This window comes from Brachycentrus maculatus, unplaced genomic scaffold (genome assembly GCF_059751285.1).
Source record: "Brachycentrus maculatus isolate JH-2025_06_01 unplaced genomic scaffold, ASM5975128v1 h1tg000452l, whole genome shotgun sequence".
Lineage (NCBI taxonomy): Eukaryota > Metazoa > Arthropoda > Insecta > Trichoptera > Brachycentridae > Brachycentrus > Brachycentrus maculatus.
The window spans coordinates 834504-859934 of record NW_028281199.1 but is presented as its reverse complement, the minus strand read 5'-3'; the positions used below and the strand labels follow the sequence as shown (position 1 = coordinate 859934).

Genomic DNA, 25431 nt, shown 5'->3' with positions numbered 1-25431 from the left:
CTTCTTCCCACGTCCCCGTCGTAGGTCCTGGTAATGCAGTCAGAGCCTTTGGCGAAAACTGTAGCTAACGGGAAGAGGACGAAAGGCGATTGTCTGGCGCCTAATAACGAGACCCCCCCCCAGCTAAGGGAAGGAATACACCCCTACAGAAAAACCAGGATGAGCCATCCTTCAGGGCACCTGCCCAGGCCTCGAGAGCGCAGGGTTAATCACCCGGTCTCTTTAAATAAACATGATTACGATACCAACAACAAGTCAGCCTCGGACACAAACACCTGACTCACGGCCCGGCAAACGTAAAAAGGATAATGTTAAAGATAAGGAATTACTCTCCAACAGTGCAACGCTTCACGTTGGCACATATAATGTGCGAACCATGCGCACTCCTGGAAAAGACCTGCACGCTACTCGCATCATGAAGATGTACAAATTGGACATCCTGGGACTGAGCGAGACGCGATGGAAAGGCTCAGGAAAGAAACTGCTGGAGAAACACACAATCATCTATTCAGGACAAGAGCAGTACCATCGACAGGGAGTGGCACTTATAATGACAGACAAAGCGGCTCGCTGCCTCCAAAAATGGGAACCAATTTCTGAAAGAGTTTTACGCGCAACTTTCAAAACCACAGATAGCTCTGTAACCATACTCCAATGCTATGCCCCCACAGAAGATGCCGACGATCACGTTAAAGATGCTTTTTACGACTCTCTGCACTCCGCAATATCCTCGGTCCCGAAAAGGGACCGCGTCATTGTAATGGGAGACCTTAACGCAAGAGTCGGCACCAACGTAGCACTCGGTCCAACAGTGATGGGTAGCCACGGCCTCGGTTGCATTAACGATAACGGTGAGCGGCTCATCGAACTCGCAACCTTAAATGAGCTCTTAATAGGTGGTACAATTTTTCCTCACAAAAATATCCACAAGTATACTTGGACTTCTCCCGATGGCAATACAAAAACGCAGATTGACCATTTTCTTTACACTGCAGCCCATCGTAGAGAACTCCTAGACGTCCGCACATACAGAGGCGCCGATATCTATAGTGATCATGAGCTACTCACAGGCAAAATAAGGCTGAAATTAAACCGCACTGCCAAGCCAAAGAAGAGGAGTCAGGTCAACATTGATAAGCTGAAGGAGACAATGTCCTGGCTTAACTATGATATCGCCGTCAGGGAGGGACTCGAGCAGCAACATTCCGATGATAATGACCCTATCGAAAGCATATGGCATAACATCAAAACAGCCATAGTTACGTCAGCTCAAAGGGTTCTCGGAATGAAGCCGTCAAATCGACCCAAATGGATGTCGGATGAAACATGGGAATTAATAGAAGAAAGGGCCAACATAAAACTCTTAAAAGATGCGGAAACTGACCAGGGTAAGCTCGAAAGTCTCCGAGCGCAATATAAATGGAAGCACCTGGCTGTCAAAAGATCCGCAAGGCGGGATAAACGCCGTTCCCTGGACACACAAATAGCAGCAGCCGAACAAGCAGCCCGTAGAGGTGATACTTCTAAGCTTTTTAAGATTACGCACCAAATCTGTGGTAAGCGGCCCCCGACCGCAGGCCCAGTTCGTGGCCCGAGCGGCCAAATCGAGTCTGAGCCCGAATGCGTGAAAAGCATATGGAGAGATCACTTCTGCCGCGTGCTGAATCGTCCACCCCCCTTAGACCCCCTTCATGTGCCCTCAGTTTCTGCCCAACTGAACATTCCGCGAGCACACGATATTTCGCAAAGCACTCCAACGCATACTGAAATTATATCAGCTATTAAAAAGCTGAAAAACGGAAAAGCGCCTGGTGTCGATGAAATACATCCGGAATACGTCAAGAGTGGCATGGACGCTCTCCTCGACCCCCTGTATCACCTACTTTCAAAGGTATGGGAAGAGGAAAGGTGCCCGAAGGATTGGGTAAACGGGGAAGTTATAGCCCTCCACAAAAAGGGTGATCCGCTGTTGTGTGATAACTACCGTGGCATTACTCTTTTAAGCGTTCCTGGAAAAATTCTGGCACAAATAATTTTGGCAAGAATCCAAAAACCAATAATGCGAGTCCTCAGAGAGAACCAAGCGGGCTTTCTACCAGGCAGGGCGTGCGCTGACCATATACATAACTTACGATGCCTGTTACAGCAAAGTAACGAATGGAACTGCGCCCTTGCCTGCTGTTTTGTAGACTACGAAAAAGCTTTCGACAGCCCGCATAGGTCTTCTCTTTGGAATATCATAGAAGCATATGGAGTTCCTGTCAAAATTGTGGCCATTATCAGGGCGCTTCACACTAACAGCGAATGCTGCGTTAGAATAGATGATGTGTGCAGTGAACCATTTGAGGTCTCTACTGGGGTGAAACAAGGCTGTGTACTAGCCCCATTTCTCTTCATCATCATGTTTGACTTCATCCTACGAATGTCAATTCCACCGGATCGAGGAATTGCAGTGAGTCCTGCTCAGAAATTATGCGATTTAGAATATGCGGACGATGCAGTTCTAATAGATACATCGATCGGAGCCCTGCAAGATATAATTGACTCCCTCCAAATAAACTCCGCTCGGTTAGGCCTAAGAGTGAACGCCAAAAAGACCAATGTCATGTGCAACTCAGCCTGTCCGGACCGTGATCAACATCTTACTTGTGAGGGACGAGCGCTCGTTCGAGTCGACACCTTCAGATACCTTGGAACACTCATGGTGGAGGATGGTAGTGTCCAGAAGGAACTGAATGTACGGCTCGGAATGGCAGGAGCTATATTCAATAAAATGCGCAATGTCTGGGACTCACTGCTTTACTCGACAAAAACCAAGTGTCGTCTCTTTAACGCCTGCATCCTAACAGTGTTGCTGTACGGATGTGAGTCGTGGCACCTCACCAAAGCTCAAAGCAAGAAACTAGCAAGTTTTGAAAATAGATGCCTGAGGCGAATACTGGGTATAAAGTGGTATGACTTCGTCAGGAATGATGATGTGAGGAGAAGAACTCAACAGCCCCTCATACTGGAAGTCCTGAAGAGAAGAAGGTGGACATGGTTGGGACATGTCCTTAGAATGCCACCTGAGGGCATCAACCCCTCATGTCTCTTCTTCCAACCCCGAGGATTCCGGCGCCCCGGAAGGCCGCTGACGACCATTCACCGACTATACTCAGCGGAACTTCGAGACGCCGGACTGACCTGGGAGGAAGCCAAGGAGATGGCGCGTGACAGAGTGACTTGGAGACGACTCGTGTTGGCCATATGCTCCACCTAGGGAGCGAACATGGAAAAAAGAAGACTCCTCTTTTGATAATATTATTTTGTTTGTCCTCTTGGTGATATCGTTTTAATTCACATTTTTATTACTGTAAATAGTTTTTTATCTTGCTGCTTTTAAATTATCGTAACTCTTATCTTTTCATCTTATTTATTAATCAATCATTTGCAAGTCTTAGATATAATTTTTTCTGACACTTATCATTCTACATTTCATTCTGCATTCACAATATTTCTAAATATTAATAAATCTTAACGTACTCTCCTCGTTTTTATTAATCAGGAATCTTTGTAATCAGGAATATGTTAGACCAATAATCTTCTATGGGCTTTGATAACGACTTTCTGTAACAATTTTTTTTTTATAATAATTATTTAAGTGTTCTGTCAGTTAACAAATTAATATGTTATCTTGGAAAAAAGCAACTTGTCTGGGATGTCTCAATAAATCCACCATATTTACTTACATATAATTCGAAACTTTGCACCTTTTTTAATTCTTCTGATTTTTACATCAAAATTTCTCGGAATAACTTGACTAACTGACAATTCCCGGTAATTCTAAGTCTTTCAGCTTTCACGAAAAATAAAACTATATATCATAAAACATACACACTATAGTGGCTGAACTTAATTTAAGGTGTTGAAATGATATGATCTATTTTATTATGCATAATAAATGTTGCTACTTTTATTAATCTTGGAAGAATCATCTTTCTGTGAGGAAACTTATTTATTTTGTATTCAAAAACTATTATGGCCACTGAAGGATTTATAGTGTTCTATGAGTGATTTTAAAACATTTTGTGTAAATTGAAATTGAAAGACTGAAGGAAAGGATAGTGATGGAAATAATTATTTTTTTATTTATACAAATAAATCATATCAAATCTTACTAATTTAATATCCGCATTCAGCCTATTTTGTAATTATAATTATGCTATTTTGCTATAGATGTTGTTGATTTTGTATGTTGCTAAGTGTGTTCCGATGATTTATAGGTATCGTAGTGTGTATGTGTTAACACTCAAGTCAATTCCCGTCAATTGCAGAATGAATTTGAAAAATGTGTTTTAAAGTCAGTGTTTGCAATCTATTTTTCATATCCATTCCCCGTCTTCTCTTGCCAAATATCTAAAATGGAGACTGAGCAGGATATTCCTTTCAATACAGAAATAAAAATTTATGTGTGTACATATAAAGAAAACATACCATACCTCTTTAAAGAATATTTTGTAAAAAAAAAACATGTTATCAAATGCATTCTTATGATGGAACCAGTTTGTGTGTAAAATACTTAAGAGTATTATTAAAAACAATTCACTATTAGACAAAAGTTTCATCAAATACTTTAAAATGTTAACCTTGTCAAGTTTTATACAAATATAATGTAGACGTCACCTAATTCTACCATCTATGGGGAAGGGAAATTATCAACTGCCAACTGATGTAAGTATTTGCAAATAATTTACATTTGGCAGCTTTAGGATTGTATCATTTTTATGCCAAGATTATTTGCAATTTCAGTTTTTTTATGCACAATGTTTCAAGCCTACACTGAGTAATTTATACCAAGCACATGTGAGGATAAATATTGGAAAAATTATAACTCTCTAAATTGTAACTTTCCACCAAAAGTGCATTTACAAATTATATTTATTTACTTTTAAAAAAAAATCAGTCCACTCAAAAGAGATTAAATTCTTTGTTAAAAACATCTAGGTTTTTTTTCAATATTTATACTCGGAAATATTTATTTAAAATTATTTGAAACATTGTGTATTATTCCAGTAAGACTTTTTAGCTAAAATAATTGTAATAAAAAAATACTTTTATTACACTAAGGATTCCTTTACATGTAGATTTTCGTATTAATATTTTAAAGTATCTGGTTTTATTTTTATATAAAGATAAATGGATTTTTATTTTATTGTATGCATAAGACATTCATAGTGTTTATTGCTAATAGATGTTGAATAAAAAGTCTATTGAAAACAAAACTTGTTTTATTTATTACTAACGCTCATCATTTATTACCAACGCTCATCATTTATTATTTAAAAATTTTACCGTAATGTTTATCTTTATAAAACTATTGGCACTTTTCTTTATTCAAACTTTTTATAAGTTTTAAAAACTTACTTTGTTTGGTAACATTTAAGTATGCATCTACGGTGGAAACTCCAAAGGGTGCATGCACCATTTAAAAACTATATCTACACGAGTATATACTGTACTGATTTACTAAAAGTTATTAAAATTTTATTGAATTAACTGCAAAACTGCGATTATCTATGCCGCCTCAAACATTGAATCACCCTTCTAGATATGAATATATTTTATTTTATGATTTGTACAATTTTACTATTATTGAAAGAATACCAACTGCAAACATGCTTAAATGAATAAATAATAAACATGCATATATGGGGTGCTATATATTTTTTAAATAATTTACTACCCTATCTGAACTATTTTAAGTTTTTTTTGTTATTTAAATAATCATGAAGTTTGAAAAAAAATGTGAATTTGTATTGCTTTATCACAATTTTTATTTTAATTAAGTGGCTGGAAAAAGAAATTAAATTAAAATTATATAAAAACGGATGCATTTAAAGGAATATATATTCACATTTTACGTATTGCCTGTTTTGCTTTCTAATCTTATATTATGTTGCAGAAGATTATCATAATGGGTAAATACACAAACGTGACTGCGTAAGGTGCGTTCAACCATTGAACTTAAAATAGTACACATAATTATGTTCTTTGAAATAAAACTCAATTTAAAAACTTTGATGATTTATCAGTAATTATTATAAGCTTTCTTGGATGAATTTAATATTGTCAAGCAAACCTACATATGCTCTTTTTCGACACGCAAGTGTGCATACTTGCGTGAACTTATTAACGTTTTATATTATTTCATATTGGTAGGTATATATTAGACATAAACCCGGTTATGAGCTAGGTATAGGTAGTAAAAAGTTAATATGTGTTTTTTAAGAAAAATATAACCATTCGGAATAAATAGTTCATTATTGTAAAATAATGTGATTTAAAAAAAAAACTTTTCTCGACAAAGTTTCACAAACCCTGCTCTTGTGGCCGCCTGGTCAATGTTCTGGACAACCTTGAAATATAAAGGTCCAAGTTAAAGGAATAACAAATTAATTTATTCAAATTTAATTTAAAACGTTGTCCCATAATATAACGAGATTCTTCCAATACTTAAGCAGTTTATTATTCACAACTTGCTTAAGTATAGTAGAAAACAAAATAGCGGGTGCCAGTCAACAAGTTACAATCAAGGTGCTTAAGTCTCTGGCGCAGTAAATTAAATTCCAGGAATTAAGGAACCATCTCTAGTTTTGATTTAAAATAAAATCAAATTCACTTTCCAAAAATGAAAAGTTTCATAGAATATTCGCCGAATAGTGATTTTTCTATTCACAATTTGCCCTACGGTGTATTTACGTCTCCAAAAAATGTAAGTAATCAAACTAACTTGTGGATTTGAATAGAAGTGATAAAATAATTAACGTACAAAAAAGTACAGTTAAAATTATTCACAAAAGCGTGTATATTTTAACATTAATTTATCTGCTCGATTCGGATATTATAAATGTATAATATAATCCAGTCATACCACATATCTACAAAGTACCCACGAAAATAAATATTCTTGATTTTTGGGGGAAAGACATATTTTTTTTAAATATACATATACCGTGTAATCACATATCCCATAAAATAAACATATTTTTGCCATAATATAAATCCTATTTATTTATCGTAAATCACGTCGATTCCGTATCGCAAAACGGAAAACATCTTCACATCTTTTGGCATTCGGAAAAGGTATTGCAAGATTGCCTGTCATTTTCCCCATAATAAGGGATTTAGTATCCGCCAGTGTAGTTCCCAGTGCGGCGATTGGCCGGCGGCGATTGGCCGGCCTACCCGAAAATTCGAATGCAATTTCAAATATTTGTGTGCATCATACAAGTATGCTGCAAAAATTAAAAATTTTATTTTAGAAATTTAAAAAAAAATACTATTTTGATTCCATAAATTTTGAGCATTATGTTATTTTTAGGAGGAAGCACATATTGGCGTGGCGATCGGGAAATCAATTTTAGATTTGAATGTGATTTCACATTTATTTACAGGATCGTTGTTGATCAATAATCAACATGTTTTTAAGGTACCTAATTTGTTTAAAAATAATGATTCGAGTGTTAAACTGTTTTTTTTTTAATATATTGATTACGATTGATACATATAAGGAATGCAATTAATTTCTAAATTAATATTGATCAACATTTTTGTATCTTTTTCTTGCCTAATTTAAGGAAAACACTTTAAACTCTTTCATGGCCTTGGGACGACCGTCGTGGGTGGAGGCTCGTGCGACCATTCAGAGTCTTCTAAACATAGATAACCCTCTTCTGCAAAATGATTCCACTTTGAGACAAAAGTAAGATATTTATAAATCTGCTTACTCGTTACTTTGATGTCAAAATTTTTTAAGTGACGTAATTGAGATTTGTTTTTAGAGCATTTATTGAACAATCTGAAGCATCAATGCGTGTTCCTGCCACTATAGGAGACTATACGGACTTTTTCTCATCAAAACATCATGCTACCAACACGGGCACTATGTTTAGAGGTGCTGATAATCCGCTTTTGCCGAATTGGTAATATTTTAGCATGCTGTAAACTATTATGTATTTTTCGAAATAACCTTTTTTAATATTTTTATTTATTACAGGAAACATATTCCGGTTGGTTATCATGGACGAGCAAGTTCTATTGTAATATCTGGCACACCTATTCGAAGACCATACGGACAAACTTTACCTGTTGACGGTATACTATAAAAAATCTTAACCAAGTTTGAAAGAAAACGTTTATTTAATTTTTAGTAATCAATTTATGTATTTACATGTATGTGTGTGCGTAATTATTCTTTCAGGAGCCGATCCTGTGTTTGGTCCATGCCGTTTAATGGATTTTGAACTTGAAATGGCATTTTTCGTTGGGGGTCCCCCAACATCACTTGGCAGTAGAATTAATGTGAAAGATGCTGATAACCACATCTTTGGGATGGTTCTCATGAATGATTGGAGTGGTATGTATAACTTTTCTATTTATGAATTACATGTCATTGTATTTTATTAAGCAGTGCAATGTCAGGAATTGCATACCAAAAAAATATAAAAGCACTTTTGCTTTGTGTAAAATTTTATATGAGAAAATTGTCTTCATACTATTCAAATCATTTATTGAGTTGTATTCGAATTAATAATTTTATTTTTCTTATATAGCTCGTGACATTCAAAAATGGGAATATCAACCTCTTGGGCCATTTACTTCAAAGAATCTTGGCACAACAATTTCACCTTGGATTGTAACCATAGAAGCCCTAAAAATGTTTATTGTTCCCAATGTAAAACAAGACCCAATTCCATTTCCATATCTTCAGCATGAAGATCCGTTTAACTTCGATATCAATTTAGAAGTTGAGTTGGAACGTAAGTATACAATTATGACTGAGGATTTTTTGTTGTTGATATAATGGAAAAACTTCAAAACTTTAAGAAACTTCTTTACAGCTGAAAATGGTCCGAGTACAGTGCTATCTCGTGGTAATTACAATACATTATATTGGACTCCAAAACAGCAACTAGCTCATCATACTATAACAGGGTGTAATGTTGTACCCGGTGATTTGATGGCGTCAGGAACTATCAGTGGTGAAGTGAGTTCTTTATAATATATGACGTGTGAAATATACATAAAATGAGGATTAAATTAAACCTTTCGTTCTTTCCAGTCTTCCGATTCCTTTGGATCGATGTTGGAATTATCGTGGAGAGGAACTAAGCCTGTAGTTCTGAAAAATGGAGAGACGCGAAAATTTTTACAAGATGGGGATACTGTTATTTTGAAGGGCTTTTGTGAAAATGAAAATGGAGACAGGGTTGGTTTCGGAAAATGTATCGGAAAACTTCTCCCAGCTCTAGAATTTGTTTGAAGTTTTATTTTCTTCTATTACTTGGTTTATATGTTATGCTTTGAATAAACGTTCGTTCATCTACTGCTTTAATATGAAAAAGTTTTTTTATTGTAAATAGAGCCTATATCCCTCGTGTATTAATTAAAAAAATAAAGTAATTTTTAAGAAAATTATAGATGGTAAATTATTAAATTGAATAAAAAGTTATGTGGAATTACCGAAACTTACATCAGTGTATTATTCAAACATTCCCATATTGAAAAAAACTGTACATATTATTAAATATTTAAAATTCTATGGGAAAAATATCTTCAAAATTTATTTCATTATTTTTTAAAAATAAGGAAAACGATGACAAAAAAGGCAGTAGGTAAGTACTGTGCATTTACGAGTAGCTCTTTCCATTAATGAAATGTTATTTAATAATAAGCTTTAAAATATCAGTATTTTGAAGTTATATTCTAAATTTCAATTATTGAGTAACTATTATGTAGCCACTCGTACTGTGATTTTCCACAAAATTTCACCATAGAAAAAATATGTCATGCAAATAATTCGCGAATTTAATGGGTGTTACAGTCGCACGTGTTTTTATTTATAATTATTATAAATATAAGGTAATATATACGTGTTAATTAAAACATGTACTCGTAAAGTTGTGTTTTAGTGATTCTGTTGCTATATGTCAAAGTATGAAATTCAATTAGCCTACCTTTTCCCATTCATTTATCTGTAGAGCCGGGATGTCGAATAAAAATAAATATTCCGAGTAAAAGCACCCTCGCCGTTTTTTAGTTTTTGAGATATCGAAGTGTTTAGATAAGCGCAAACATGGATTCGTCTCAAGACAGCTTCGTCAAGCCGAACTCTTCGCTTCAACTATTACAATCTTACGATAGTTCGGATTCGTGCGATGACGCAGACGAAGCCAATCATAACAATGTCGATCAAATAATGTCAATTCGGCAAAATCAAACCAATTTAGTCTCGGGTTTTATTAAGCATTCTGAGAGCGTCGAATCTGATACGTCATCAACCGCAGAGAGTAATCGATCACTTTCGGTAGATTCTGAGATGGATAATGTAATTTGCAACGATAGTGCGGTGGCCAGCGATCTCGTGTTGAAAAACAATATTAAAAATACTAACGAACACGGACCTGTCGAAAGTGACGTGGTACCCGATCAGCCGGTCGTGAATTCAGCCAGCAGTTCGGTTCCCGCTATCAAGAATGACGTGATAGACTGCGAGGAAGCTCGCCGGTGGGCTGACAATGCGAATGAATTCAACAGCACCGATGACAGTTCTCAGGAGTCGGAGAGTGACTCCAGTGAATGGGAGAGTCTGAAAGGTGCTGATGTCACTAGCGATAGGTATGTATTAATTTCCTCTTCATTTTCCACCTATTTCTGGATAGATTTTTTTAATGCACAATATAGTGTACATATCGCTCACTCCTTTCAAGAACGTCAAATATCAAAAATTGTAAATTTTCAGTTGTGCATGTTTTCGGAATGCCCAGAAAATGTACTATATCCCAGCAAAAGTGGCATAGTTTAAACTTAATATTTACCCGATACAGGGCATAAAGTGTTGTTTTTGCATTTTGAAGAAAAGGTATTGTTTAATTGTCTTTTTAAATAAACGAAATATTTTTCAAATGGAGAAAAAAGATTCAGGTTTTACCTAAAAAGATCTGTTGTACAGTAAAAAGTTCAATAAGTGGCCCGATATTTATTTTTAATACATTGTATTATATTTTTAAACTTTAAAAACGATCTCCTGAAAAATCAAGTTTTTTGATTTATGACGTTGAAAGGAATGAGCGATTATATAAACTTACTGCTGTCCAAAATAACCTTTTACAAACAGTTACCAACCTATCCGCTTTTTTCAACTTCAAAATTGAAATTCAGACAATTATTTAGGCATTCACGTATAACTGTAATTTAAAAGTAAATATTTTATTTGAATAGTATCTGCCACCATTTGAAGCCACTCTTGCTTCACACACCCTGGTCCCCAAATTGTGAACATAGTGTCTAGATAATAGTGGTTAAAAGAGATACTAAGGGAGTTTGTCCACTACACGGGATTTCACCGTCCGGCAGTCCGGTTTTGAAAAATGAAAACGACTATGCAGATTAGCGTGATCAAATTTACGCGCAACGTGTTCACGCTCCGATCCGAAGAAAGATGGACAAAAGCACAAACCAATCCAAGCCAATCGTCGTTTTAAAACGCTAACTGACGTGCTGGACAGTAAAATAACATGGAATTATACGGAATTCCGGGTAGTGGACAAGCGCCCTAAGGGTCAGCGATAAATAGTAGAGATACGTCAACTAGTCAGTATTATTCGGCAATAGGCAAGACTTAACCAGAAAATCAGGGTCTAAAAAAATAATAGATTTGATGGCAGTTATCTGTATTTTACACACAAAGCAACATTATCAAATATTATCCATATAATTACAAAAATAAAATAATCATTGTATGCAAGATAGGCAAACAAAACATATTTTCTTCTTCTTTCTCTTGTATTCTGTGTCAACGGCAGATTATGATGCAAAAAAGTTAAGTTTTCTGTTCCTGCTGGTAAGATATGATTTATTTTCTTTTCATAAATATTCCCACCTCCCGCATAGCGATACTTTCAAAATAGTTCACTTATGAATTAATTTTTAAATGGAACACAGATTTTTTGAGTCTACTAAGTTGTATTTTATTAAAACACGTAAAAATTAATATTGTGACAATTGTTTCGCCTAGTTGTGGCATGACCGTCAGTCCATTTAATCTTCACATTTGTTTGAAAATTCCATAACTAGGCGAAACAACTGTCACAATATTAATTTTTATGTGTTTTAAAAAATACAACTTAGTAGACTCAAAAAATCTGTGTTTGATTTAAAAATTAATTCATAAATTAAAATGGAGTTCTACAAATTAAACGCCAAATCAATAAATAGTTTACTTAGCCGATTAGTTGACTATAAAATAATCTACTACTACTTGTAGTCATTTCTTGGCTAGTTGGTCGAATATCTCTTATTATATAAATTCTTTTCGAGAATATTTTTCCACATTTAAAAAAAGGTAGGAACCACTGCTGTATATACTTCATCTTTTTTTCGCCTTGTTTAACTGGTTAGTTTGTTTAGTTGATAACTGACCAACTATATTTTTAGCTATGCGACCCATTCACTCCCACCTTAATTTTGCATCTGGCATCAGATTAATCTCTTTATGTAAATAGATAGTACTTACTCTAGAATGATATTAATAATGATCTAAAAACATTGGTGGGTATGATGTACCTATTGTGTTAGTACTGTGAAATTTGAAACTTCTTTTGATTATTGTTGTACTTTTGAAAAATGTATTATCTGCTAAAATTTTATGGTAAAACAATAGCTAAAGGAGCTATTTATAATCTTTAAATGAGCTTGACCGCACAATAAAATTGAATCACTCATTCAGATATCAACTCGGTAATAGAGTATAATTGCTTCAGTCAATATTCAATAATAGTTTTAATTAATTATTAAAATAAAATGAATTTATCGAGAGAAAGTGTCTGTGCATATTATTTTTCATTATTGTAAGTAGTAATTACATATTTTCACAATTTATATTAATGTAAAAATAAAATCAGGATAATTAAGATATAAAAATTAAATAATATAATTAAAATGTAACTTTGTTTTTAAATCACCATAAATATTTTATTTTAACTTAATTATAATATCTACCGATTTTGAAGCTAACCGTTTCTTTATCAAGACTGATTTATACTAAAACACTATGTACTTAACAAAATTCAAAATATTTTGACGGTTAGGTTAGGTTAAAAACTATTTATTATTATGTTCTAGCGTGTAAATAATGCAACACTTCTGCCAAGAAATTTGATTCGAGTGACATCGATAAAGCCATTGGGGCACTATCTCTCTATTTTTTTAACAAACTAATCATTTAGTGTTACGATCCTGCGTGACATGCTCAATGTTCGGGTCCATATATGTATGTGACGCGATATTCAAATTGCCAATACTCATATTGATCCAACTTTTGCTTTTATTATATAATATATGCTATACCATATATGTAGTTCAGACTTAGTTTAAAAACATATTTTCTAAATTGGAAAAAAAAATTAGGTATTTTAATGTGTTGTTCACTTCTTTATGAAATTTTAGAAACTGATCTACATATAAGACATGGTAAAAAAATCACTTGGCTGCAGATTTTTTTTTATGAACCTACACAGTCAAACTCTACCTGTTTTACATAATGTTAGTAATGTCAGTATATAATGTTAGTAAGATCACTTACTAAGATTTTTGTCTACCAGTTTCGAGATGTACCCGTCTCTTCGTCAGGATAATCACTACACCAGCATGCAAACAATACTACACATCACTACCATAATACTATTTAAATACTTACAACTGCACAAAATATTAATCACATTTGTTTTTGGTAAACCTGAGGACCTACATGTACTTAATACCGTCTTTTACATACTGTTGGTAGAGAGTGGAAGGTGCTTAAAAGCGTTCTATTTGCCTACTTTTGGTAGAGCGCAAGAGATGCCAAAAATGATCGGAATTGGGTTTGTGGTTACTGGTGATTAGTATACTGAGGGTTGGGCGGCAGATGGCAGAGTATAATTAGGGTCGGGGTTGATGAAAAAACCGCCCAACAACAATGTGTTAATCACATGCGTTTTCGGTCGACCTGAGTTACCTACATGATTAGGTCTAACATGTACTATTTGTTTATTATTTTTGAAATCTCATCAAAGATGAAGAAGAATATGGAAGTCTGGGCATTTACGGGGCTGACGACCGTCATAGGCTGGTTTAAGTGATCACCATTTGTTTGATTAATGCTTGGTGATTTGATTTATTGTTTTTTGGTTTCAGCGATGAAGCAAACTCAAATACCAAGCCGTCTGCGTCTTCCAATAAGGCGATAGCACCCAAGGTGAAGGGAGAACTGGAATTGGAAGATTTGCCTCCCATTCAGGACCTCGCTATATCCGTTCCCAACAAGGAATGCATTCTAATGGGAACTATTTATGACATTGTGGACCGTCTAGGTAGGAATCGTTCTCACATTATTTGATACATTTCGTTCATTGCGTGCTGTGGCTACTGGGGTTTGATTCTTAGTGGGGTTGACGTTAACGTCAACCCCACTCAATATATATTGATTTTCATTATGATATTTAAATGGCAAGATCAATTATACCCAATCCTTGAATGTCATCGCATTTCCACTCAGCCATTATTCATCGAAAATGCGATGACTGACCATTCTCTGTAAATATCTTTGCTTTTATTCCGTGTCTGTCTGCTGTACTGGTCGGGGTTGTGGGCGTCTGTGTACCGGCCAACGTCGGGTTGAAATCGGATCTAGCTGACTAATCGAACTAAATAGTAATCCCTTTCACTGCCTACACTGGGGTACTTCTAGAAAATTTGTTGACGGATTTACTAACTTGTATTTACTTAGATTGGCAGTGACAGGGATATTGAAAGCTTTTAAATGTAAATTCACAGTAAAATCAGGATACAATTTTATATTGTTACACATTTGCAATAAATTTCGCACTTAGTTAAAAAAAAAATTGCTTTGCAAGAGCGGATCTGTCAGAGAGCCTAGATGCTTCTGTATCAAATCTGGGCATGCGGTGGGACAGCTTTCAATATATAATCCTTTAATGTGAACAGGTCATGTTTGAGGAGATGCATAGGACAGGACATGTTTGGGGAAATGAATGGATGTTGAAGAGGCGAAGCATGTCTGCTACATGACAGTAGTTTGGCAAAAATAGTTTGGTTTATCCTCTCTGCCTACCTCTATGGAAAACTGTTCCTTAGTATAATTTAAAATCTAGTTAACGACACACCAGTTTGATATAGTAGCCTATGCACTGTTTGGTATCCCTATTTTACAAATAAATGGATTTTCATATAAATAAATTAGTACACTCTTTCAATTTATCCTATTAAATATGAGAATCCACATATTAGAGGTCAAAATAAAATATGGAACAAAGTCAAAATAAAGGAATGGGTAAATGATCAAGAGTTAATTCTATGAAAATTGTAAAATAGTTTATATTCTTAATTTATTCTCTCTTTGTTGTGTGTATATATTATATTCTTAATTTATTATCTCTAGGTTAAAATGGATAAAAACAATAAAAAATGTAAATAAAAAGAACTCCATCGACAAGACACACAAGGTGGCTTGGTGGGTCTCTGCAAAAAATATTTTAAATATATTTAAAATTGTTCTTTAAATAAATGTATACAATTTATGTAAATAACAAAAAACCTATTTGACCTTTTCATTAGCTGAAACTTTTTTATTCCTTTGTTTTGTGACACAGTAAAAAACATAATTTTCATTCACGAGATTGTGTCAAGGTCATGTGAAATTGGCTCGTCCTCGGAGTTTTCACTATAGATCTACCGATTGGTAAACATTATAATTTCATCGTCACTATCACTTTTTGAGTATGACAAACATTTTTGTGTGATTTGGACATTCGCTTTCAACATCACTTTAGGACTAATTCGACATTGTAAGGTGAAAACAATACAAAAAATGTTTTTTACAAAAAATGTATTTCTATTAAATGTGCACACTGCAACACAACCTCCCAGCTCGACCGCCAAAATACACTGGCATCAAAGTATACCTGATGCGATATATTCATTTCTTATAGTACCTTTATTATGACTGACTGTTACTGATTGAGTGAAATATTTGTATATTTTGTTTCAGTAATTGTGGAAGCATTCCCAAACAAGCCCCCTCTAGATTTGGATACGGTGTTATTCCTGGATGAGGGAGCCCGGACTCTTGGACATATTTACGATGTTTTTGGACAGGTATTTATCAATAATTTACTTACTTCATTTGTTCTGCTTATTTTTGACATTGAACTATTATCTAAAACTGACTAAGGATTTGTAAATAGATCGGGGATACATTGCATGTTTATTCTTTTTGCTATGAAACTGTCTCATCATGGATACGTCCTAGATCACTAAAGTATGTTTCTAATGTTGTTTAGGTCTTCAAGCCATTCTACTGCGTCCGTTTCAACTCCAAGGAACACATCAGCGAGAAGGGAATAATTTGCGGAATGTGCGTTTATTGCGCTCCTAAAACTGAGCACACAAACTTAGTGTTTGTGTCCGATTTGATGAAAATGAAAGGTTCCGACGCGTCCTGGAAGGACGATGTAGAACCTCCGCCGCAGTTTCTGGAATTCTCGGATGACGAAGAGGAGAGGAAATCTAAGCAGACTCTCAGGGAACAGAAGAAGAAGGCCGCTGCCGCTAACGCTAACGCGGTGGGGGAATCCTCCGAGAGCTGCGCCAACAAGCGCCACAAGCCGACACCTTACGAGGAGAGAATGAACAGGAAGAATCTGCAGAAGACTGCGGAGTGTAACAGAAGGTCCGTCCCTCAACCAATACAGCATGTCGGCTTCGGGCGCGGTCGACAGCCTGCCGGCTCGGGGCAGCGCTACGACACCGCTCCCCCCGCCACCGCCGACATCCAGTGGTCCCCGAACGCCAGTTACTTCGTCGCCGGGAACCCGTTTGACTACGCTCAGCCCCGCTTCCGGATGGGCGGGCCTCTGGAGGCTCCGAGACTGCCCCAGAGGGCCCCTCGCTCGCCGTTTCTAGTCAATAGGGCCCGGTTCACGTCCTTCCCTCCCCCCGGCCTGTGGTTCGTCAACAGGGCCCCCGGTTCCCCGTGGCCCGCGCGCCCGCCCCCCGGATTCCACGGATATCCGGGGGGATATCCCGGATTCCCCAACTCGTAAATCTCTTTTATTTCGGTGTTATAGTTTGTAAATATATTTATGCATTCCCATTATACGTTTATGTGTTACGAGTACTTGAAATAAATTCTATTTAGGTAGGTGGTCTCGCATCAAAATATTCTCTTTTCTATTTATATAAAGGGTTGTCTATGTGTGGATACTTCCGCAAAACATATAAACACGTGTTTAAAGTGTTAATTATTCTATTTTCTATAAATATAATATTAAAATCGCTCAAATAATATCAGTTTATGGTTTGGTGAAGGGGTTGTGCGTGATGCCTAGCATTGTGTACATATAAAGTAATGTTACATATTCAAACCGATTTGGCTTTTTATGCTTATTACTAATTAGAAATGTGTAAAAGAATATTCCTCGAGACGCGTTAGAAAGCATACAAGTGAATAACAAATAATAACATATTTGGTATATATTAATTGTATGTTATGACTCAATATATACAAATATAATTACACTACACGTTATTGTATTTCTCTGGTTAAGATAATATTTAATATTCCTGATTTACGTGTCCATAAATAGTTACCATTTTATGCTCACTCTTCTAAATATTTTATCTTTTCTTATTACCGGGGACCACCTTCATTTTTGTTATTTGTTTTTATTTCATTAATAGTCTTTTTTGTGTCAACTTGATTTTTATACTAAACTTGAGAAACAATATTTTTCTATATATGAAGATAATTTATCAGTGGTAATCCTTTATTGACTGCGGTTTTTAGAATACAACCTTGTATATAAAAGAGTTTTTTATGTCCTCACGTTAGTCAACATTTTCAGGAAATAAAACTTTGTGTTTACCAATATTTTTTCTATATGCAATGGATGAAGGATTGCTATCAAATGCCCTTTTTAATGACCTAAAATTTTGAAGACCTGTCCAATGATGCTTTTAAACTACTTAAAATAAAAGTACATATAAATATTCCCTTAATGCATACTTCATACGCTTAAAGTCCCAAAAATGGCATTAAAGTATGAGGCGTGTTTTTTTAAGTTCTGTTTTGATATTTAAAAAAAACGAGTAAATTGTTTGTAACAATATTGATACATGTAAGACCACAGTTTTATTTACTTTTCCACATAATTGCCACTAATATTAAGATATTAAGTATTCTGTCGTGATAGAAGTTTTTGCAATTTGCAATTTGGTCATTTTTAAGCTATTGTCATCATCGTGGTGTTGACTTTTGAGGGGCTTCTTTATACTTAGAAACATGTGGTAGTCACTGGGCGCTAGATCTGGACTGAATGGTGGATGATCAAATTGATGCGATGACATCTTGAATTTGCATTTCACAATCGGCAGGATTCTCTATCGGCAGAGGCAAATGTAAACACGATCGACTGATGATGGGCAGTGGCGACAACAGATGTAGGTACCTACACAGACCGTAGCGCAGCCGTGACGGAATTTCAAGACGGTACTTACTTAAAAAACACGCCTCGTACACATGTATTGTGAAAAGTGTAATTATTGCAAATATTATTTTATTTCTTAGTTTGTAAATTTACTTTGATAAGTTAATTCTGTTTATTTTTATTGTAAAAAAATAAACCTGTGTATATCTTTGAACCAGAATGCTGTATCATAAAAGAGAAAGTTTTGTTTTATGTATTTGGGAAATTAATAATGCTGGTACATTTTCTCGAACCCATTCCATTTCCTCATTTCTGTCTAGTTTTTGTCATTCGTTATATTCTCAAAATAAACAGTTTTTTTACACAGTATTTTGATAAGTAATTTAAAAAAACTAAAGTGAAAAAACCTTTTACTTTATTCATTGAAAAAATATATATAAAAAGTGATTGTTTTAAATCTTAAATGTGTCGATATATGACCTCAGTGTTATCAATTTCAGGCTATTTTTAAATCTATTTATTTTCGGTTAGACTTAAATAATTAACAAAATTTTGTAAATGAAGAACAATCTAATACAAAATTTTAACTCGAACTTAAAAACTTAAAATTTTTACCAATCGGAATTTTTTAAAGTAGTTTTTTGTAGTAGCTTAATTTTTGAAAATATTGATTGTGAATTGTAAAACATTGCAGTGTCTTTAATGTGCATTAAAATGTGAAATAATAATACTTAATTAAGGGTACAGCATTATTCCTTGTTATTGTATTTTATTATAAAACTTTCCTTTGTATATTTTAATATAAAACAATCATAAATATGTACAGCAGTAGTTCATTTATTCAAATTCTGCCATAATTTGTAAATTAGTGATGAAACTTCAGTCATGACGCTTTCATATAAAAAATTGATAATTCAAAATTTACAAGAATATTTTTTGCTTTAAATTTAGAATTTTTTTTCAATTCAAGATCACAAATAAACATGTTGGCACAGGTTGTGTTGGATTGATTCACTACCTGAGATGAGACTACACCTTGTCAATATTTATAATTAGTATACTTGTACTAAAAAAAAAGGTTTGTTTTGATTTTTTTAACTTAAAAATTCAAAGTGTTTTTTAAATTATGGTCCCTTGAATTTGCAATGAACGAGCATTTACTGTGTATGTATTTAAACAAAAATATATTGTTTTGATTTTTTTCTCTGATTTTAGTTTTGTTTCTTTTGTATTGGATAAATGTAAGCACATACCATTATACAATATAACAAGTTATTGTAGGTTTCCCGCTTTTAGTTTCAATAGTACATATTTAGTTTTTTCTGCGTTTTCTATTTGAACTCTAGGATTATACTGTAACATTGTTGGTATTATACTCTAACATTGTTAATACTTCACGCATAGCTTAGAACTATGGATACTTGTGACACTTATATTGATTAAGACAGAATTTATTTTAGTAATTCTTTTAATTTTTTATAAATGCACAAATAATCGTTTAGCGAGATGAATACAATTGAAGGTTTTTTTTTATTACAAAAACTGCATAATCAACAATTTTTACATACTACATACGGGCCGAAAATGGGCCCGGCGAAGAAATAGCTTTTACCATATTATTTTACTAAATTAAAAAAACATATCTTACCACATTATTTTATGAGGTAGTTGAATGTGTCCTCGCAGGGTGGCTCTATGCGTATGGACCGTAGTGGACTCTGTTGCTCAATGTCAGTTTTATTTCATATATATCTTATATTTCAAACATATACATATTACTTTATTACTATTAATATGTGGTGTCGGAAAACCATGGTAATAATACCATGGCCAGCCAAACGCACCCATCCCTCCATTCTCCTAGAACTGAGACTCTAAAGCAGATATCGTGGATGGATTCTACAATATTTTTATTTGGTTGATAAGGTTGCCTGGAGAAACTTGTTGCGGTCGGCCATCAGACCAAATAGTAAACAGGCTCTTCACTTGTGGGGTGATTTCTTTTATGATATGCTAAAGGCCAATTTCAATATTCTTTGCCAAAAACGACTAATTAGAATATAAAAATTTTCAAGTAAAAATATTTCAAATTTTAAAATAAATTTTACTAAATAACAAACTAAAAAATTGTTTTTTTTTAACTCTAGATTTAACAGGGCATTTGTAAAATTTACGATGGACGGATGTCCAGTCTGTGTGGAGTGTGTCATGTATATTAGTTTTTTACCAATATTTTATGTTTGTTTTTTATACATATAACGTTCTCAAAAAACGTGTACTTATTTTTAAATGTTTTTAGTAAACGTTTTTGGTAAAATGTGAGTTTTTCTTATCGTCATATATTTTACGATAGTCCCGTATTAAGGTACGTTCAAACAAGTCCCGTGGTATAGGGTTAAGAAAAAAATTATTTTGAAAATGAAATTTCAAAAACATTTTACAGTTGTGTGCTTTTTGTAAAAAATCCTTCAATTGATTTATTGTGAACTTAAGAGTAAGTCCTGTTATGTAACTTGTTTTATTCTCTAAGTGGTGTTTTGGTTTGATTTTACATATGAATATAACTGCACAATTAATACATTTACACTAAATTAACTGGAATATGTACTATTTCCAACCGTGAATTTCAAATAGTTTGGGATTAGTAATGTTCGAATGCCATTTAGGTCACATTGTGATTTTGGTCCTAGTGCCAGATAGATATACATACTTTTTACAAAACCAGTTCCTACTTTCTCCGACAGAATTGAGTATATTGTGATTCCTATTCCCTAACAGGATATGGAAATTTATTTCTTTACATATATATTTTTAAAAATAGTAACAACAGTAGTTTAAGAACTTAGTGTCAAAACGTTTTTATATGCTTATTATATCTGCTTATTTTGTCAATCTAAATTTCAAAGAAAAGTGTACTTGTTTGCCATTTTACTGAAATTTAAAGTTCTTATTTGTAAGTCTATTGCACTTGCAAGCACTTGTTATTGAAAACACAAAAAATGTAAACCAAAAAAAACGTTATGAATTTTGAATTTGTAATTTATTCAAAAAATATTATTGTTTAAATATTTCAAATATGAACCATTTTACATGTCGATGTATATTTTATCCACAATATTCACATTGTAAGCTATTATTTTTAACGAAAAAAAATAGCACAATGGGAAAAAAAGATGTGGATAAGCTTTTATTTTTATTTTAAATGGTCTTATTTTCAATATGAGAATTATTTTTAATTAAGTTTGTTAAAATATAATGATTTAATGCTATGTACATATACATAGGGTGTTCAAAAATTAATGCAACTTAAGTAAACTTTCTGGGACTTTAATTGGGTATTCGGATCATATATCGTTTCAAAATCAGTCTTGTGTTTGTGAATATGGATTTGGTTTAGTTCCCTAAGAATTGACATAAAAAATCTGCGGTAATGCAACAAATCGACGTGCCCTACGTAAAGTACTCTAACTACATTTTTGTCAATTTTGAGATATTTGGTGTATGTTATCAACTGACCGTTATCTACAAATATAAACAACCAAAAAACTATATAAAAAAAATTACGCTTAGTTTTCAGGCATATAAGACGCTATCTATATCGAGTTTTCGAAATGAACTGAACTCCTAAAAACGCTCACTACTTTATTTTGACAAGCATAAAGTTTTAAAATGATTTAATACATTATTTTATCGTGTTTTTGAATGTATAATACTAGTTTAGAATTTCAGATAAAAACATTAATTAATAAAATAAAAAATATGTTGAAAAAATCTTCTAAGCTCTCTCCTGTAAAGTAACAGATTTGCAGATAGAGTACTTTACTTAGGGGCCGTCGAAATAATACATTAAATGAATTAATCTATTAATAAGGACTGAATATACATCATAAAATATATAATGTAATATATGTCATAAAATATATAAGTCATTGTATATACGTCAAATAAACATCATTGTCTCTCATTGGCCGAATAAACGTCATTGTCTCAGTAGTACACCATCATCTTCAGTTTCCGAAGAGAATTTCTATGCTAGGAAAGAATAGATCTTTCGATAAAATTTTGTAACAGTGTAATGATAGCTCAGACTTTAGGTATATTCTAGGTTCAGCAGAAAGCATTCTAAAAAATAAGCAAGACTTCGTCGTGATTGGTCCCAAAGTTGGTCCGCGAAGTAAAATATTTTTTCTTGAATCAAAGAGGAATCCACTGGAAGGCTTAGAAGAGCGTTGATACTAAAGATATTATTTAGTTTAAAACGTAGTATTTTTACTATTTTTTTTATTTACTTTTTTTGTAAATGTTTTGGACGTCCTATGTATATTTTATTATTTGAGTATGTCATAAATTTAAACAATTTTACACATATCGCATATTATATTGATTTGTTAATAAAAATATATATTTATATTCATAGTGGGATTGATGTGAAACTGTCCAGATATTATTAAGATATCATTTTTTATTTCAAATTGGAATTCATTCATGAAAATGTAACTAAAACATAATATTATTTTACTCTTATAATGATCATTTTAAAATGAAGTACTTAGAGTTTCAAATTGTTTTTTCTATACAGGATAAAAATAAAAGAAAAAAGGGGCAGTGCAGTGCTATTTTGCATTCATACTCCATATTTTTTCATTTATATATTTGTGACACAATTTCCGATACTTTGAAGTACAAGTTAGAATTGGTTATTTATGAAGTGTTAGGAACGTCATTCTCTTATGTATAAATTAACTTTAAAAATGATCCAATGATGGAATTTTTACTTTTATGAAAAATTGCATGTTTGAGATCTAGTTGTTAATATCATTGATATTAAAAATAATTACATACATTACATTTAAACACCAGCTCACAAGTATGTTATTTACCCAATATAATAAATTATCATTATCAATTGGTTTTAATAATTTGCTGCAACTATTAATATCCTTATTTTTGTTATAATGTAAAAAATATATTTTACCAAAGATGAATAAAAACCCCTTGTTTCAAATATAAGTACCAATATGCGAATGTCTAGATTTTTTTTGCATACTTCGTACATACCACATTTTTTTTTTCATAATTATTTTCGATATGTTTGTATCTGAACTGGAAGATTACAATAAATATTATTTGTCTACATTATCTATGAATACAAATAAACAATTTTTGGTTTTAAATGTGTTTATTTTAATTCAGCTATTATTTACTTTTAAAAAAAATGGGAAAAAATTGCCAACCAGTTTTAACCTCATTAAAATTTCCTTGTAGTAATTTGTAAAACAACCAACTCGATTGAGGCTTACCGTTCGGAAGGCAATACAAATCGCTCACTCCTTTCAAGAAAGTCATGAATCAAAATCGTCAATTTTCAGTTGTTCATGTTTTCGGAATGCCCAGAAAATGTTCTACATCCCAGCAAAAGAGGCATATTTTTAACTTAATATTTACCCGCTACAGGGCAGAAAGTGTTGTTTTTGTATTTTGAAGAAAAGGTTTTGATTAATTATTTTTTGAAATATACTAAATATTTTTCTAATGGAGAAAAAACCTTCAGGTTTTACCTAAAAAAATCTGTTGCACAATAAAAAGTTCAATAAGTGGATTGATATATTTTTTAATACATTGTATTATATTTTTAAACTTTAAAAACGTTCTCCTGAAAAATCAAGTTTTTTTATTTATGACGTTCTTGAAAGGAGTGAGCGAAAGTGATACACAATTTAATCATCAAATGGAGTTTACAGATTCTAAAAATAAGTTTTTGCATTTTTAGGGATAGATTGATAAAGATACAGAAAGGCGAGTGAATTGAAATCAGTTGTAGCAAACACAAGCCTAACGTGGAAACTAAACCGGAAGTGCATAACAGAGTCCAATTGATTAGTTAATCAATCCAATCCTAGGTATGGAAGTGAAGCATGGAGTTGACAAAAGAAGGATGAAATTAGACAGTCGAAATGTGATCACTCTGAATGTGTGGCAAAATAACATGATGTTTAAATGGTGAAGTAAAAAAAGAATGCAAGACTAAGTAAGCATTAACGAGAAAATTGAGAGGTATATTAAAATGGCTTGGATATGTGGAATGAATGAATGAAGAAAGAACGGTAAAACAAATTTATGAGGCGAATAGAAGCAGAGGAAAACTTGGCATGATCAAATATTATTTGAAAGTGGTCTGGTCCGGTCAGGAGTCTGAATGAGAGGTATGGTGGGTATGGATGAGATGCATGATTGTGGGAGAGGTGAAGAATGTTTGCAGAACCAGCGATGTGTACTATCCTATCTTCCTACCTACCCTTGCGGAAGTAGCGTGATGGTTAGTTACTTATAAGGAACATTAAGAAATTATTACTTGAACTCACCTTCCTATTTCTCAGTAACCTGTAAGGTGACCGGAGCATTTCATTGTAACATCGCTCGCAGCAAGCATCACCGAGCATCCGATACTCCATAGTATCGGATGATGAAGCGCTCGGCTCGCTGTACTGAGTGCCTGAATGCTCGCATCGTAACGTGTTACGTTACGACGAAATGCTCCGGTCAGTCTCCACCTGTACACTTAACAACTAATATGCGACTGAAAAACACCCCTCCATGTCAATACTCCGTTGATGGGCCAGTACTTGTAAACACAAATGGGCCAGACGTACAATAACCACCTGTCATAAGACATAAGGACTTAAAAAAATTGATACATAAACTATTCTTTATGATGAAGTGTGATATAAAGCTTTTACGAGTAACTCGATTGCTCATTTTCACCACAGGGCCTCTCTGGCGCACTTAGCCTCACTGCTTTATTTAAACGAAATTTTAGGATCTTCGGGAAGATGTGATTTTTGTAAGAAATAAAACTAGTAGTAGGATTTAGAATTTTATTTCTCGATATACTTTATTAAACATTTTA

At 33.5% G+C, this 25431-nt stretch overlaps 3 protein-coding genes across 3 annotated transcripts; all 3 read left to right on the top strand.

The window, feature by feature from the left end:
• Window positions 1-376: 376 nt before the first annotated feature.
• LOC148302436 (uncharacterized) lies at window positions 377-5983 on the top strand. Its single transcript, XM_088271628.1, has 2 exons — window positions 377-1891; window positions 5942-5983. Exons 1-2 carry the CDS (start codon window positions 377-379, stop codon window positions 5981-5983), a joined length of 1557 nt encoding a protein of 518 aa, XP_088127754.1.
• A 566-nt stretch (window positions 5984-6549) lies between these two features.
• LOC148302435 (fumarylacetoacetase-like) lies at window positions 6550-9382 on the top strand. Its single transcript, XM_088271625.1, has 9 exons — window positions 6550-6751; window positions 7361-7468; window positions 7617-7741; window positions 7821-7961; window positions 8036-8133; window positions 8240-8395; window positions 8592-8798; window positions 8880-9025; window positions 9101-9382. Exons 1-9 carry the CDS (start codon window positions 6668-6670, stop codon window positions 9299-9301), a joined length of 1266 nt encoding a protein of 421 aa, XP_088127751.1. The 5' UTR covers window positions 6550-6667; the 3' UTR covers window positions 9302-9382.
• A 455-nt stretch (window positions 9383-9837) lies between these two features.
• LOC148302434 (uncharacterized) lies at window positions 9838-24944 on the top strand. The gene is made up of 4 exons (XM_088271610.1): window positions 9838-10656; window positions 14215-14390; window positions 16088-16194; window positions 16380-24944. The coding sequence occupies exons 1-4, from the start codon at window positions 10115-10117 to the stop codon at window positions 17139-17141; spliced, it is 1587 nt and encodes a 528-aa protein (XP_088127736.1). The 5' UTR covers window positions 9838-10114; the 3' UTR covers window positions 17142-24944.
• Window positions 24945-25431: the final 487 nt, after the last annotated feature.